At 43.7% G+C, this 14,935-nt stretch overlaps 1 protein-coding gene across 1 annotated transcript in view; it reads right to left on the bottom strand.

Annotated features, from left to right (window-relative positions):
* Positions 1–246: 246 nt before the first annotated feature.
* The window catches only part of TNFRSF11A (TNF receptor superfamily member 11a), a 28,490-nt gene continuing 13,801 nt past the window's right edge, over positions 247–14,935 (bottom strand). The window contains exons 2-10 of the mRNA XM_054381876.1: positions 14,342–14,423; positions 13,758–13,883; positions 12,287–12,430; positions 10,583–10,676; positions 10,131–10,225; positions 9,246–9,353; positions 7,319–7,371; positions 4,813–5,644; positions 247–626 (exon numbers count right to left, since the gene is read on the bottom strand). Of these exons, the coding sequence (XP_054237851.1) occupies positions 247–626; positions 4,813–5,644; positions 7,319–7,371; positions 9,246–9,353; positions 10,131–10,225; positions 10,583–10,676; positions 12,287–12,430; positions 13,758–13,883; positions 14,342–14,423 (1,914 nt within the window). The remainder of the gene's footprint in view (positions 627–4,812; positions 5,645–7,318; positions 7,372–9,245; positions 9,354–10,130; positions 10,226–10,582; positions 10,677–12,286; positions 12,431–13,757; positions 13,884–14,341; positions 14,424–14,935) is intronic.

Genomic DNA, 14,935 nt, shown 5'->3' with positions numbered 1-14,935 from the left:
AGCGTGCCCAGCTTCATATGTGCACCTGTTCCCACTGGTAACCTTCTCAATGAGAGCACCATCACCAACATGTGAGCCACAAGGGTCCTTTCCAGCTGTAAAGTTTCCCAGGAGACACCATGGGCAGTAGTTGTCTGTGAATCTGTAGTGATGCCCAGGATCTTGTTAGCCCCACAAGAGCAGCCTCACGCCCCCTCGCAGGCTGGTGGTCAGTGCCATGGCACACAGCAAGGACATTGGCTCACCTCAGTTCAACACTTTCTCTGAGTAGTGTCCCAACTTCCCCTCCTCCTGCACGGGCTGGGAAGCCTGGCTGCAGCAGGATGGGCCCCACTCCTGGGCCAGGAGCCCAGCAGGCCGCCGCAGCCCCTCAGTCCCTGCCACCAGGGAGGTGCCTTGCAGCTCTGCACATTTCTCCTTGTAGTGCTGGGCATTGCCAGCAAAAGTCTCGCATCGGCTGAGGTTTTCCTCCTGCACAGGGCTGCCCACGTTTTCTTCACTTGGCCCTGAGGCCATTGCCCCCTCCTGGGAGTTTTGGCTAAGGTAAACGACAATGATGTCGCCCTTAAAATTCATTACTTGTCCACTTGAGATAAAGGTGGAGTTACTGTTTCCAGTCACATTTCCTGGGGAAGGAGGGGGAGAGAAAAAAAGAAACACGTGATTAATATTTTCCCCTCAGGAGATGGACACTTACCACAGTGAACTTAATCTGTTGTGGTAGCTTTACTTGTCTCATTATTTTTCCCCCATAACACGAGGTTGCTCTTATAACCAATGCCTTCCACTGTATCCTTTCATTATTTCCAGTTTTGCCTCCTTAGGATGAAGCCTGTCATCCACAGCAGGGTTGTCTGGAAGGCTTGGAAACATTTTCTCTCAGCTGCACTCTGCGAAGCAAGAGGGAGTACAATGATCTCGTGCTCTCCTTGCTGCCTGATGCAGATGTTTGCATCCAAACTGCCTCTGCCTGTAGTTTGGGAGGAAATGGTCATTATTTCTAATTACGAGGTTTTTTTGTAGAGTCCCAGGCATCACATTGGAGTGTTGTTTTTTTTTAACCCTCTGGTCAGTCTTACTGTGTGGGCTAGGTAGCTGATTTATTGAATAAATACTTGAAAGACTTAACCTCAGACCACAGGGTCACCCAGCGCTCAAATGACATGAAGCTTATACGATTATCTTGTATTGTTCTCATCCTCTGTGTAAGTACACTCCAGTACTCACCTAGTGCCCTCATGGATTTACCTGGATGGAGTTTTATATTATAGAAGCCTAATGGAGTTACAGTTCCAGTCAGTCTGCCTGCTGTTAAAGATTTTTCCGTATAAATTCAATCTTTTTGCCATTCAAAGGCTGGCTGCTGACTCAAGTGACAACAGAACTAGGCTCTAAGAATTAATGTAAATTCTCAGAGGAGAAAGAAAAGAGCTGAAAGCAAACCTCCAATAACAAACTAACAAATTTGTTACAGCTTGAAAATTAAAAAAAGGCAACCAAATAATTAAAAAAACAACTTCCCAGTCTATGAACACTCTTCCTATGAAACACTTTACCTGCTGTACTTCACTTAATCATTACCTGCAAACTTATCTGACGCCTTTTAGACATTTTGTGCCTTTCCTCATTATGTTCCTCAACATTTGAGACATTCCTATTCTCATTGTAGCTAGGCATGGCCCAGCCCAGAGAAATGCCTCTTTTTCTAGCAGCCACCAGTGACGTTCGTTTATCAGCAATGGACACTGTGCTGAGTTAGGACCTGTGACTGTTCATGACCAAGTCTGGGTAGCACTCAAATCTAATAATCCCCCTCAGGCAATCCTATTTATTTTAGCTAAACCACTGTATTGCCAATTCTTTGCATTCTTTCCATGTGTGGCTGATTAACATGGGGTGTCAATAAGTTTTCTCTGCAGGAGTTTTTTCCTGCCAGTTATTTTCCCTGTGTTCAATTCTGTTTGGCTGTTTGCCATCAGCAAAGCTATTAAGCATAATGGGAGTACAAAAATAGCTGTTTGCCTTTTTACAGATTGCCTGTCACTTGCAAAAGGTATTGCAGAAAAGTTTATAGGTTGCTCAGTATGAAATCAAGAATTTAGAAATCTATGTGACAGTGGGGGGAAAAAAAGGCAGACTAACACATTTATGATGTTCAGTTGAATGTGGCTGGCATATTTTCACTGCTTTTTGAAAACATCATGCTACAATAAAGGGATATCTGAGGCCCAAAAGCACAGAAAATGGACACAACACCTCTCTGGACTGCACTAAGAGATGTTCTTCCAATCTGAAAATTCTAAGGGACATCTTCAGAGAAGCAAAGGCATCATTCTCTGCCTTTTGATTTCTTCAGACCACTTGGTTATATTAATTACAATGACAAATTAAGTTTTGTGGTTACTATTCACTAAGAACTGAAACAATGCAGTCAATTACTTTTCTCTGAGCCATCTAATGGCATCTAGGTGGTAAGAACTGTTTGTTCCTGTTCTGGAAGAAAAAGGCTCTGCAAAACCATTCCTAATTGTGAGTCACCTAAGTCTTCCTGCACTCATGCTTTATGCTGTAGCCCTTCACATGACTTGAAGTGGTCAGGAACTGGCAGTTCACATTCAACCGCCCCCAGAATTCGGGGGGGTTTGAAAGAGCACTTGAAGGCCGACCTCCATCTCTGTAAGTGGCACCACTCCAGAGGTTTACTGTGGTCTTCTAGAGTTGTTTCATGGGAGGCACCCGGTTTGCAATTTCTGTTGTCATTTTGAGTGTTAGGGAACTAAAATCAGAACTCCACTGAATTACCCACAGCCCTTTTCTTTCCATTGTATCATCCACCCTCTTCTCTATTGTTCTGTCATAGCATGCCTGTGTGCAAAGCCTGGTGGCTTCAGTTGCTTTGAGAAGCTTTACAGGATTTTGTATGCCCATTGATTCCATATGGGTGTTGCACAAGGCCCAGCAAAATGACTGATGCTCTCAAAGCTCCATGTGCAGCCCCAAGCATGGCTCAGATTGTTTCGGTCCAGAAGCTACAGCTAAGCCCTGCCCCTCTCCTCATGTAACTAGGTGCTGGCAGCAGGGCAGAGCCATTCTGCAGACAAAAAAAAAACCTCTCTGCCAGCCAGCCACCTTACCTACAGATTAACTAACCCCCACTCTCGTATTGCCCAACAGCTCAGGTAGTGCCTCCTGGCACTTAGGCCAAGAAAAGAAAAAGACAAACTAAGAACAGAGTATTTGTGCTCAGGTTTCACCAGGTGGCACTATAGCATGGACATACCCAAAGGCACACTTACAGAAAATTAAAGAGTAATGCTGCAAATCTAAGATGGCAATTTCTAGCATGTTGCTTAAATTCAAGATCTCCTGTTTCCCCCATTATTCCTTAATGTTTTAATTTCCTCTTCATGTCAGATTTTGAAAGAAAAGTATTACTGCTACAGTAGTGCAGTGCCAAACACGACGTGACTTTCAGTGGGACCTCAGAGTCACCTTCCAGTAAAAATGACAAAAGATAATCTGTCTTCTCTTTACCACTGTTGAATTTTGTAGAGAGCAGGCAGTCAAACTGTGCCATGATTTCAGGAAACTGAAGCAGCAGAGAGAGCATCTTGCCTTAGAAAGAAGTATGCCACACACTTTCAAATTCTCACATGGCATGCATGTTGATGGAGGAAGTGAAGTGCCTTCAAAAATGTCACTTGGGGGTTTTACAGACTGACAAGAATGCCTCCCTAAGAAACTTTGAGGCACAACGTGGTTTTAAAGAAGGGTAATTGCTCACAACTGCTGTGTGTATTATGGTCATACTTAAGATATCCCAGTCAAACTGAGGTCTCATTGCACTTGGCAGTGCATCAACATATATGAAGATAGATCATCTCACTTTAAGAGATTATAATCTAAAGTGACTAATAACACATGACAGGCAGACTGCAGACTTTTATACTGAAAAAAAAAGTCTGAGAGAGGAAGGTTTCATCCAGAAAAGGCTCATAACTTCCCTTCTGCTAGTTTTGGTTCAGTGATTTCTTTTTCCTGCTTTCATTTGACAATTTTCATGTCTTTACTCAATTACTTAATTAATAGTGATAGTTTTGATATATTTAATTAATAAATTGGTAGTCAGTTAATTAGTGACAGTGTTGGTATTGGGACAGAGCACCTGTGTATGGAGAAACAATGTCTGTATGAAATTATTTTTAGGGGAACATTTAAATCCTAGCAAATTAAACCAGAAACAGCTAAAAGCAGAAACAGCTAAAAGCAGAAAACTGAACATAATCTCTTAGACCCAGTTGTGGCCACCAGGTTACAGCTCCAGCTGGTGTTTCACTGGCCACCTTATAAATGTAACTGGACTTAGACCTAATGGCAAAAATGTGTGTGCAGACTGTTGAATGGAAAATCGTCTGAGCATTGTGCTTCCTTTCCTGACTCAGCCTCTAGGTCCCTATACTCTCCTCCTCCTAAGTTTTCTCCAGTACACAGACCTGCTATCCCCAAACTACTTTAGTAACAGAATTACCTGGCCTCTGCAGTGACAGCCAAAAGATGGGTTCAGCACTGCTGGATGGATCAGGGTAGGACAATGGTCCCTCACAGTGCTCACATGATTTGCAGAATTCACTAAAACTCCAAATGGCCTTACCATTTCAGTTTTGTTTTTCAGATTGGCCTCAGGGCAATTAAGTTAAAAGGAATAATTGTAATTCTTCTCCCCTTCTCCTAATTAGACCCTCTGAATAATACTGAGCTAGCACAGAGAATAATCCTCTATGATTGCGTATGGGTCAAGCCTAGTGGGCTTACCAGATGCTGGAGGGAGGTCTGAAGTGGTGCTGTTTGTCCCTGAAGCGCTTCTGTTTGTGTTCTGGTATTTCATGTTGGTACTGTCTGAAGATGCATCCTCCATACTGTGATCACTTGCTAGAGTGCTCTGACCAGCAGAAAGAGAATTCAAGCCACAGGTGCACTGTGCATAGGATCCAGTTTCCGGGTGGGTAGAGGCACTGTCAGTCACAGCACAACAGGGTTTGCTCCACTTTCTGGGAGATTCCCTATATGAAATGCCACACCTCACACAGATCTTCTCTGAGTCACAGTTTGTTGCAAAACCATCTATGTCTTTGTTGCCTGATTCTTTCAGGCAACTGTGGGCATGTTGGCAAGATTTCTGAAGAAGTTTGTCCATCGCAGTGTGTTTCCCATCCACACTAGAGGAAGGGTGACAGCCTTGAGAGACTGACACATCCTCTGTGCTCCCAATCCCTGAAAAGTACTGATTTAAGCTGTCATTCTCCCCTGCCTCCATCGGTTCTGAAAACGATGACATGGTTTTGCTGGCAGTCTGACTTAGCAAAGATAAATAGTCAGCTGTATCAAGATCCTTATCCATGTATTCATCTTCTGTAGGAACTGGTGGAAAACGGCCATCATCAGTCTCAGTTACCTCAGAGAACTTTTGGTGGCTCCGTCCCACCCTCCTGGGGCTCCCATTGCTGCAAGGAGCATGGCCACTGGTGCAGCACGAGTTTCCAGGGGCAGGAGAGCCAGCGGGGCCCAGGAGATGCATGCCTTCAGGGGCCTGGGGGACAGCAGCATTCGTGATGTTCACGGTAACAAATGCATCTCGGGGGGGCTCCTGAAAGAAAGGAAAAATAAAAGCATGTTTAATAAATATACCAGCAGAAGGCTGTTCTCTAGACAAAGAAGGAAGAGGCAGATCTCTGTTCTTCCTTGGTGTGGAGCTACTGAGGTTGAGCATCATTTGCTGTATTTGAGTCTTGAAGTGTACTTCTGGTCTGCTCTGACTGTGGCTGGTGATGCTGGGCTCAGCAGGTGCTCAGAAAAATATCTGGAGATCTAGGAAGCAGGAACATTTAATTTTAGGAGACAACTACTCATAGTTCTTAAAAAGGCACTTAAGAGTTAGTAAATTCAGAAAAACTGTTATATTCTGTTGTTCCTTATAAACCATCAGTAAGACCTTACCTAACTGCTTTTAAGGGTTTGGAACACCCCCCCCCCCCAGTGTATCTGAAGGGCTGTAATTTGTGAAGGCTTTACTGGTAGCAGAATATTTATTATCAGCAATAATCAAAGAAAGAAACTGGGTTAAGTCAGAGGGCCCAAGAAAAGCTAGGAAAAAAGAAGTCACACAGGCAAGGTTGCTTTAACCTGGAAAATGTTAGGAAAACAAATGCTAAGGCCCACGATGTCATTTTGCCAGTACTTGTCAAAGTAAAGCTGTATTTGTGGTTGCAGCTCCAAAAAAAAAAAAAAAAAAAAAAGGGCTGGGAAATACTTCAAGGATTCCCTTCAGTTCATGCCAGCTGTGCTGCAAAGTTGGGTGTTTGAGAACTGATACCTTTAATTTCTAGTGTCTGTGCAAATCTTCCAGGACAGACGAGTGTAAATGCTGCCAACTTCTAATTATTGTTGATTCACTCTGTCCCAGAGGACCTGAGCAGATGCCAATACAGGAGGTTGCATAAAAACTTCCAAGTCAAAGGAGGAACTACCTGCTCAAAACAGTAGATTTGGTTGGTATGATGTTTTTTGTGATAGTGGAATTGGAGTCTTTCAACAGCTAAGCTAGAGAGAGCTCCTAGATGGGATGGTGGGGAGAGCATGCACCTGGGACAGCTCAGTCTACATCCATGGTGTGAAGCAGGCAGTGCAGATGAATTTGAACCTGTGCCCCTATCTTGAGCATTTTAAGAGTGGGATCCCCGAACAAAGCCTGTTGTAAGATCTTACTTTTTTCACATCTGAATGGACAAGAAGAATTTCTTCAGGCACCATAATTAAGGTGTCTCACACCTTAATTAATTAATTAAGGGTGTCTGTAGCTGAAGGCTCTGTGCTTTATGCCTTGTATGTCTGGCATTCTTGGCACTGCCTCAAATCCAGGTTTCTCCCCTGTGAGTACTCTGGTATGTAAAAGGGTGCAAACTCAACCGAAGTATTTCCTGCTCCTAGGATTTGGAAAGGCTCCCTCCTAGCAGAATCTCAGGTGTTCAGCAGACTCATGTTTAACTTTCTCCTCATAAATATTTAATCATCTTAGAGACTTTTACCACTGTTAAAGCTGGCTGAAACCAGAGAGCAGGTTCAGAAGCTATTTGACAATGGTGATTTCATATGCCTCAGATTTGCAGAAAAACAGACTGAAAAAGCCAAAGCTGTGAGTGTTTTTTGAGGAACTCATAAGTTGTTTTCTAGACAAACATGGAGTCTGCTTCAGGAAGGAGTGTCAGGAATGCCATTAGGAAAACCTAAAACAAAGAGAAAATTATAGTGTCTTTAACTTTACCTTAGTTCCTTTTATTTGACTGCACACTTCATTAGCCCAATTCTGTAGATCTGCTGTAGGGAAAACAAAAAGTGTAGCTGTAACATACAGCAGGCACTGAAGTTAGCCACTGACCTAACACCCAGTCCCTCACAATCCACAGCATGGTGCTAAATAAAAGCCAGCGAGACTGTTTTCACTGATTGTTCAAGTGTCCCAGCCTTGGTCTAGATGAGGATTCATTGTAACTGGAATAGGGATAGATTTCTGTGGAACAAATGTTTCCAAGCTCCTAAAATAGACCAGGGTTAAACTGTGTTCCACATCAAATGGGGTTTCTTTCCTGGTCATATGTCACACCAAGCTATGACTGGCCCAATAGGGACCGGCCTGCTGCCAAACAGACTATTTCAAGAGAAGTCACATGGACTGCACAAAGGCACTCAGACAGGAGTGAGAACCTTGGAGAGAAGAGGGTAGCCACTGAAACCACAGGATGGCAGGCTCAAATACAGCATATTCCATTTAATCAGGGTGCACTTCTTGGAGAAATTTCTTAATCAGAGTATCTCCCAAGGAAAAGCTTTAAGTCCAGCAATGCTTTATGGTAAAGACTGCCACTCAACAGTGTTAGCAATTCTTGTTTTCTCTTTATGCTTTCAGGAAATTTTGTAGTCTCAAGTCTCATTTACATTTGAAGTTTATGCTGGTTTTGTATGTCTGAAGATAAATCAGCTACATAGCCACTGCCAATTCCCAGCAATGACTGTTCCTCTGATGTTGTATCTGCACATTTACCCCTCCAAGCAGACAGAGCTTCTTCCTGAGCCTGCAGGTCTCTGAGGTTCCAGTTTAGCAGGACTTACCATGAAAATGCAATGAAGGACTGTCACTGCAGAGCAGCAGGGCAATAGAAATGTCAAATAAAGAGCATTCCCCTCTAACATGCTTTGCATCATAACTATTTGGTTTGCAAGGAGAGTCACCATTTCCTCCAGCCCATCCCAGGAATTCCAGATTTAACACAACCTATGTTTAGTGTGGCAGAGGCAGCCTATTTCTAAAACATAGGCTGAAATATGCTTTACAAGAGAGGGTTGCTGTCTTCCCTTTTGCTGCTCCCAAAACATTTCATAACTTGTTAGAGCTAAGGCAAAAGAGATGATGGAAAACTAGAATAGAAAAACCTTTTCTTGTTTAAGGGGAGGGGAAGAAAACCACAACAGAATAATATGAGTGTATCTTTAACTGAGGAGATCCAGGGCTTAACACAAGTTGAGTAAGTGTTGAAGAGAATTCCACTGTATCAATAACACATTCAGTGCTCCAGTCTCACCCAGTATGTCTTTGCTAGAATTTTTCAGTTTTTTCTGTTTACTGTTTATTCTATTTCCTTCTAGTATTTTTTCCACACCTTATCAGTACTTTGACCTTCAGATAAAAACACTAAGTCATATATTCAAATACCCATGAGGCTTTTGTCTTTAAATCCCTATTTTAACCTGTCCAAGTGTAGGTTTCAGGGGAGGAGGGAAAGTAGGAGGAAGGAGAGAGGAGGTGATGAAAACCCTGTAAGCCTTTCATGGCTTCCCTTCAGCCAAGACATGTGATGCAGAGCAGCCATACTGCTATAAAAGCCTTTAGCACTAGGCCTCCTTCATCCACACTGTGGTTGCCTCTACTCTGATGGCAGTCACGCTGAGGTAGGTCAGGGCTGCAGGAGGATACCAAGCAATATGCATTTTACATTATGCTGCCTGCTTAGAGGAAAGGAATCTGAGCCCAGTTTTGCACTAGTTAAAGCACATCCATATGGACAGATACAGGGATAGCATAGAACTTGCAAAATAACTCCTGAATTTCTTAACCTGGCTCTTAGCCATGAAGTCAGAGTGCAGAGAGAGCCATGCAGTTGTCACATTCGTGACTATCATTAGCTGTCACGTACCTGTCAGCTTTTTTCCTTTATTCTTGTAGTATATGATGAAGACGACAACGCCAATTAGTGCCACAAAAACCAAGATGGGGATCAACACGTATAAGATCCTGTTTGTTCCTGCAGGGTGTAAGAAAGATAATGCCATCAACATCAAGTTGTACTCAACAGTATGACAATTCTTGCTCATTTTACCTGCTTTCCCACAGGAGGTTTTTTTTAACCCTTCCTGTTTGATTTTCAGTTTCCAGAATAAGGACAATAGCTGTAGCCTTCATGTAGTTCTGTGGCAAGTAGCCTTACTGAAGGTACCTGGTAGTGAGCCACCTCCATAAAAAACAGACTTAGGGTCTTAGAGACATGATGCAGTTTCCTCTAAAAGCCCCTTTGCAATCTGCCAGCAACCCATGCACTGTTCTTGCTCTCTCCCTCAGGGGATGGAGGACATACTTCTCATGGAGTCTATAGAACTCAGCTGGCAAAATCTGTCCTTTATATCAGGTTACAAGGGATCACTGCATACCAGGCAAGCAGTCTCCCTGGTACCATATCCACACTGGAGAAGGAAATAGGCTGTGGCCTTCCAGTGAAGGCAGCTACCTTCAGCTATGACTATCCATTTCTATGAAATAAGGATGGTGAGAAGCTGCTGGCCTTTATACAGATGTTTGTATGGAAATCAGCAGCCTGGAAGATTGAGAGAGCTGTAAATGTAATGGAGGTCATAGGTGTAACAGTGATGCTGCTTGCCATGTAGTTTCAGTGAGAGATGTAAAGCTCTGCTTAGTAGGAGTCACCCACAGTGGAAATGGAGTTAAGCCAACCAAAAACCTTAGCAAACACACCCCACCTCCTCTCTGCTACTTTCTAACAGTTAATCTCTATGAGGGCAGATACCATCTTCTGATGGCTCAGGCATCTTCCGTTCCACGCAAACTGCGTCTGATTTGTCAGTCCCGGACAGGACTTCTTTCATTCCTAGAGCTGTGCAGCTAGAAAAGAAAGACAAAGAGCTTATGTTCTCAAATGCTCAAAGAGGAAGCATGTCATGGCTCCTACATTTATGCAGAGTAGTACTTTCTGTTGTAATATACAAGACTTGTCTTGCATTTCTCCCTCAAGAACCCCAGGTATCTGTTTTATTTTCAGCTGTAACAGTTCTAGTGTTACTGCTCTCTATTGCTCCCCACCAAGAGGAATTCAAGATTTCATTGTCACAATACCTTTATTGCTGCACAGCCAACAGAGATGCTCAGACAGCCTGAGCTACCCCACTGAAAAATGCTTTCACTCAAGCATCTCCCTGCCTTCTGGCTGCTGTGGTCCTTTTAGAAGGTACAGGGACTTACTTGGTCCAGGATTTACACTCATTGGTGGACGAAGCGACCTTTGAGAAGGAGCCTCTGGGACATGGTATACACATCGTGTCCTTGTCCTGTTGCACTGTGCGTAGTAAAGGAAGAAAAGTTTCATAGCTAAGATTCTGCAGGATCCTTTCACATGAGGAGAAGGTGACTATGCTCCCCAACCTCCTGCTCAACCACCCCCCCCAGAAATCTCCTGAAAGCTTCTCTGAAGAGAGAAGGATATTAGATTACGTTAGAGCAGCAATAACACTCACATGCAAGCAGAAAAAAAGTATGCTAGTCTCATCTGAGCACTTCTGTACATGATCTGCACGAGCAGGAGCCATTTGCAATCACTGTAAAGTAGCACAGAGCTATTACATCCTTCCCCTTCCATTAACTTCCTCGTGTTCATGCTGTGCCATGGGTAGTGACACTAACTGGTACTGTCACTTCTAGGAAAGCACAGCAAATCAGGATTTGCTAGACTGGAAAAAAAAACAGTACCACTATTCTCCAGGCCCATGCAGCATTTCATCCTCCCCCTTCTCCCTATTATGTGCTGGTTTTTGGGCTTCTTCATGCTTGGCACAGGTGTTCCCAGTGTTCATTACAACTCTGAACTTGTCTCTATTTCCCACCCACAAAACACTTTTGGTTTTGATCAGACTTCAAAGTCTGTAGTAAATCTTTGTATTGCAAGTCATCTGAAACAGAATAGTCGCACTACTTGAAAGCTGTTAATCACTTTTAACGTGCTTATAACATTATGAAATGGCAAAGCAAAGTCACTGGACAAAAGCCTAACTTCAATTTCAACCTTAGAAGCAATCCCTAATGGACTGCTTCTCTGAATACTGGAGGCAATGCATGACCCAGTGACTCACAGTCAGACACCACAGCAAACATTAGAAATGCACCGAACACCTTGCAGCTATTGCTATGTCTGTATGATGCCTTGCAAAAGTCACTTGTTCCAAGATACTCTTTAAACTGCAGAGATAGAAGCCTTCAAAATGCAAATAGTCCAGGAGGGTTATATGTAGTAGTAGTGATAACTTAGATACGCATCTTCTGTTGACAGTCACCTGAGAGTCTAGAGTATTATGGTGGGTTGAAATTACCCCCCAACATAAAACTGCCAGACCAGATCAGGTGAAAGCAAATGAAGCAGTTATTTACAAGCACACTAAAATCTAGAACTATGGAATGCAATTAATATGTACAAAATATACAATATTTACATATATTTACAATTTATAAACAACACAAGAACCCCCCTGGACAAAGCCGGGGGTTACCAACAGCTTCCTCCTCTCCTTCCTCCTTCCCCCCTGTACATGGGACAAGGAAAAGAGAAGAGCAGAGCTTGTTAGTACTTAGCCACAACAAAGAAAGGCAGCCAAGGTCAGGAACAGCCAAGCAAGAGCCTGCTAAAGAGACTGCTAGAAAGAGTTTACACAACTAACTTTATGTTAGATATGAGATGATGGGATTATTCAGACTGTATTGTTATTTTCCTTTTTACATCCAGTGGCAATTTATTTACATTCTACTACTTTCTACTCAATCTGTGAAAAATGTCCTAGGCACAGCCTAAAACTGCCACAAGTATCCTCTCTAACATCACAACCCACATGACGGTGACCTTTTCCTGTCGGCCTCAGCCAGACATTTCACTTTGCACATTGTCTTTCTGTATCTCACCCGGGTGCTTGACTCCAAATCCTGGAGCACATATGGTGTTTCTCTGGCAGCAGTCGCAGTCTTCGCTCCAGTGGTAGCCCATCGTACAAGCACACCGCCGCTGGGACGTGCTGTTCCCTGGGGTCACTTCTTTCAAAGCCTTCCCTAAAATAGAAACATAGATCCCAGGATCCCAGGATGTTAGGGGTTGGAAGGGACCTCTGAAGATCATCGAGTCCAATCCCCCTGCCAGAGCAGGACCATTGAATCTATCACAGGTCACACAGGAACACATCCAGATGGGTCTTGAAAGTCTCCACAGAAGGAGACTCCACAACCCCTCTGTGGAGCCTGTTCCGGTGCTCTGTGACCCTCACAGTGAAAAAGCGTTGAGGTGGAACCTCCTGTGTTGTAGTTTATATCCATTACCCCTTGTCCTATCACAGGGTGCAACGGAGAAGAGTCTGTCCCCTCCCTCTTGACACCCAGCCCTCAGACAGTTATAAACATTTCTTAAATCCCCTCTCAGTCTTTTCTTCTCCAGACTAACCCCAGGTCTCTCAGCCTTTCCTCATAAGGCAGTGCTCCAGTCCCTTAATCATCCTGGTAGCTCTCCATTGGACTCTCTCAAGTAGATCCCTGTCCCTCTTGAACCAGGGAGCCCAAACTGGATGCAATATTCCAGGTGTGGCCTCACCAGGGCAGAGCAGGGGGGGGAAGAGAACCTGCCTTGATCTGCTGGACACACTCCTCTTAATGCACCCCAGGATCCCACTGGCCTTCTTGGCCACAAGGGCAGATTGCTGTCCCATGGAGAACTTGTTTTCCACCAGGACTCCCAGGTCGTTCTCCACAGGGCTGCCCTCTAGCAGATCACCTCCTAACCTGTACTGGTGCAGTTTATTATTCCTTCTCAGATGAAGGACTCTGCACTTAGCCTACTCCTTTATATGGGAGTAAAAATCTCCCATGTAATAATCCTCAAGTTTATGAACCTCTTGTTCTGTCTATTTGCTTTGCTTGAATGCCAGGTGTAAAATCATTCGTGTTAGAGGAAAATCTGTCTTTCCAGAAGCATGAGACACCCTTGATCAGCACAGGGCTCCTCACCCTCCTGAAAAATACCGCACTCCTAAGCAATACTTTCCCTTGTAGTTGCTGAGGAAAGCAAACAGATTTTTTGCAAGGGTGAGAACAACATGTTAGGGGAAGTGAATGCATAGTATGTTGGGCAAAAGGACAATCTTTAAGATTCAACTCACAGGGGTGAACGGCCCCAGTGAAGATAATCACTATCAGCAGCACGGAGACTATGGCTGTGGTGCTCAGCATAGAATCTGTGCTGCCTGGGGACCTCCCTCTCTGCCAGGCACTTCCACAAGGCTGGTCTCCAGTGTCAGGTACCTGAACAAAGCAACTTCCCCAGATCTGCTTTCTTCTCTTTGTGTTTCACTAATTCACATGAAAAAAATCTTCAGTATGAACAGCTCACCTTGATCACATATTTTATGTAATAAGCATTTATCCTCTTCATTCCAGACATCCATATACTCATTTGGGCCACATGGTTGACATACAGTATCAGAAGTGCTAGTGCACCTAGCAGACATATACTTTCCTGTGAGAGAGAGAAGGACAAGTAGGTCATTTGCAACTTGCACACCACTCTTCGGGAAAACAACAGGTAGGGGTAACACTCCTGTACTGCTATGGACAATCATTTCTTCCTGCCATCTTTTCAGTTCCCCAGTCTGGTACCCATTTAGTGTGCCACTGAAACATCTGTGAAGCTCATAGCCTGGTAGCAGTCCAACCTACACGCATGAGAACCAATCTGCTTTCTGTCTCCTGCAGTGAGGAAGTGCTATCCCAACCAAAGAGCTGCTATGGCTTTTGCTGAGGTCAGCAGGACCACTCCTGCACTGGAAGGCACTCGTAAGCCTAAAATAATACATCTGTAAGGTTATGTGCCAACAGATTAGCACAGTCAGAAGAACAAGCTGCCTTAGTGACCCACAGACCAGTTCCTAATGAGCTTTTCAGTTACGAGGCTGGTACAGCCCAGTGCTCACATACCTGGTTCACACTTTTTGCAGCACCGTCCAGAGTATTCATAGTGGTGTTCGCTTTCACATGGTGGAGTGATTTCCAGTGACAACTGGAGCATAGAAGGAAAGAGGGGACATAAGAACCAGCGTACTTAGAGAGTTTCAGACCTACCTGCTGACTCTCCTGGCAGTGAGGAGGAAAACTTTTCTTCTGCATAGCATTTTGGATGACTAAGCAGTAAAAATTGCCCATCGTTTATGACTTCAAAGGTATTTTGTAGTCAAGAACACCAAGAATATATACTTGATGCTGCACATACAGGGACTTGTAATATGGCCAAGTGATAAATATATAACACAATGAACTTTTGGCCTGCTATATAACCTTTTCTTACAGTCCTCTATTATTTGGAATCTATAACTTTAAAACAATTGTAAAGAAAAAAAGCTGACAGAGATATTTCTGTAGTCTCTTCCACAAATAGATCAAGACCTGGGCAACTTGACAGTTTTAATGTATAACATTAAGCAAACAAGTAAGGTGAATGATTTATACTCCTGAAAAAGAAGTTCCCAGCTTCCCACTGGGATACACAATACCCCTGGCTAGCGCCAGAGAATA

This window comes from Indicator indicator, chromosome 6, assembly GCF_027791375.1.
Source record: "Indicator indicator isolate 239-I01 chromosome 6, UM_Iind_1.1, whole genome shotgun sequence".
Classification (NCBI taxonomy): Eukaryota; Metazoa; Chordata; class Aves; order Piciformes; family Indicatoridae; genus Indicator; species Indicator indicator.
Note: the sequence above shows the minus strand (reverse complement) of the source record. Positions and strands in the feature narration are given on the sequence as shown.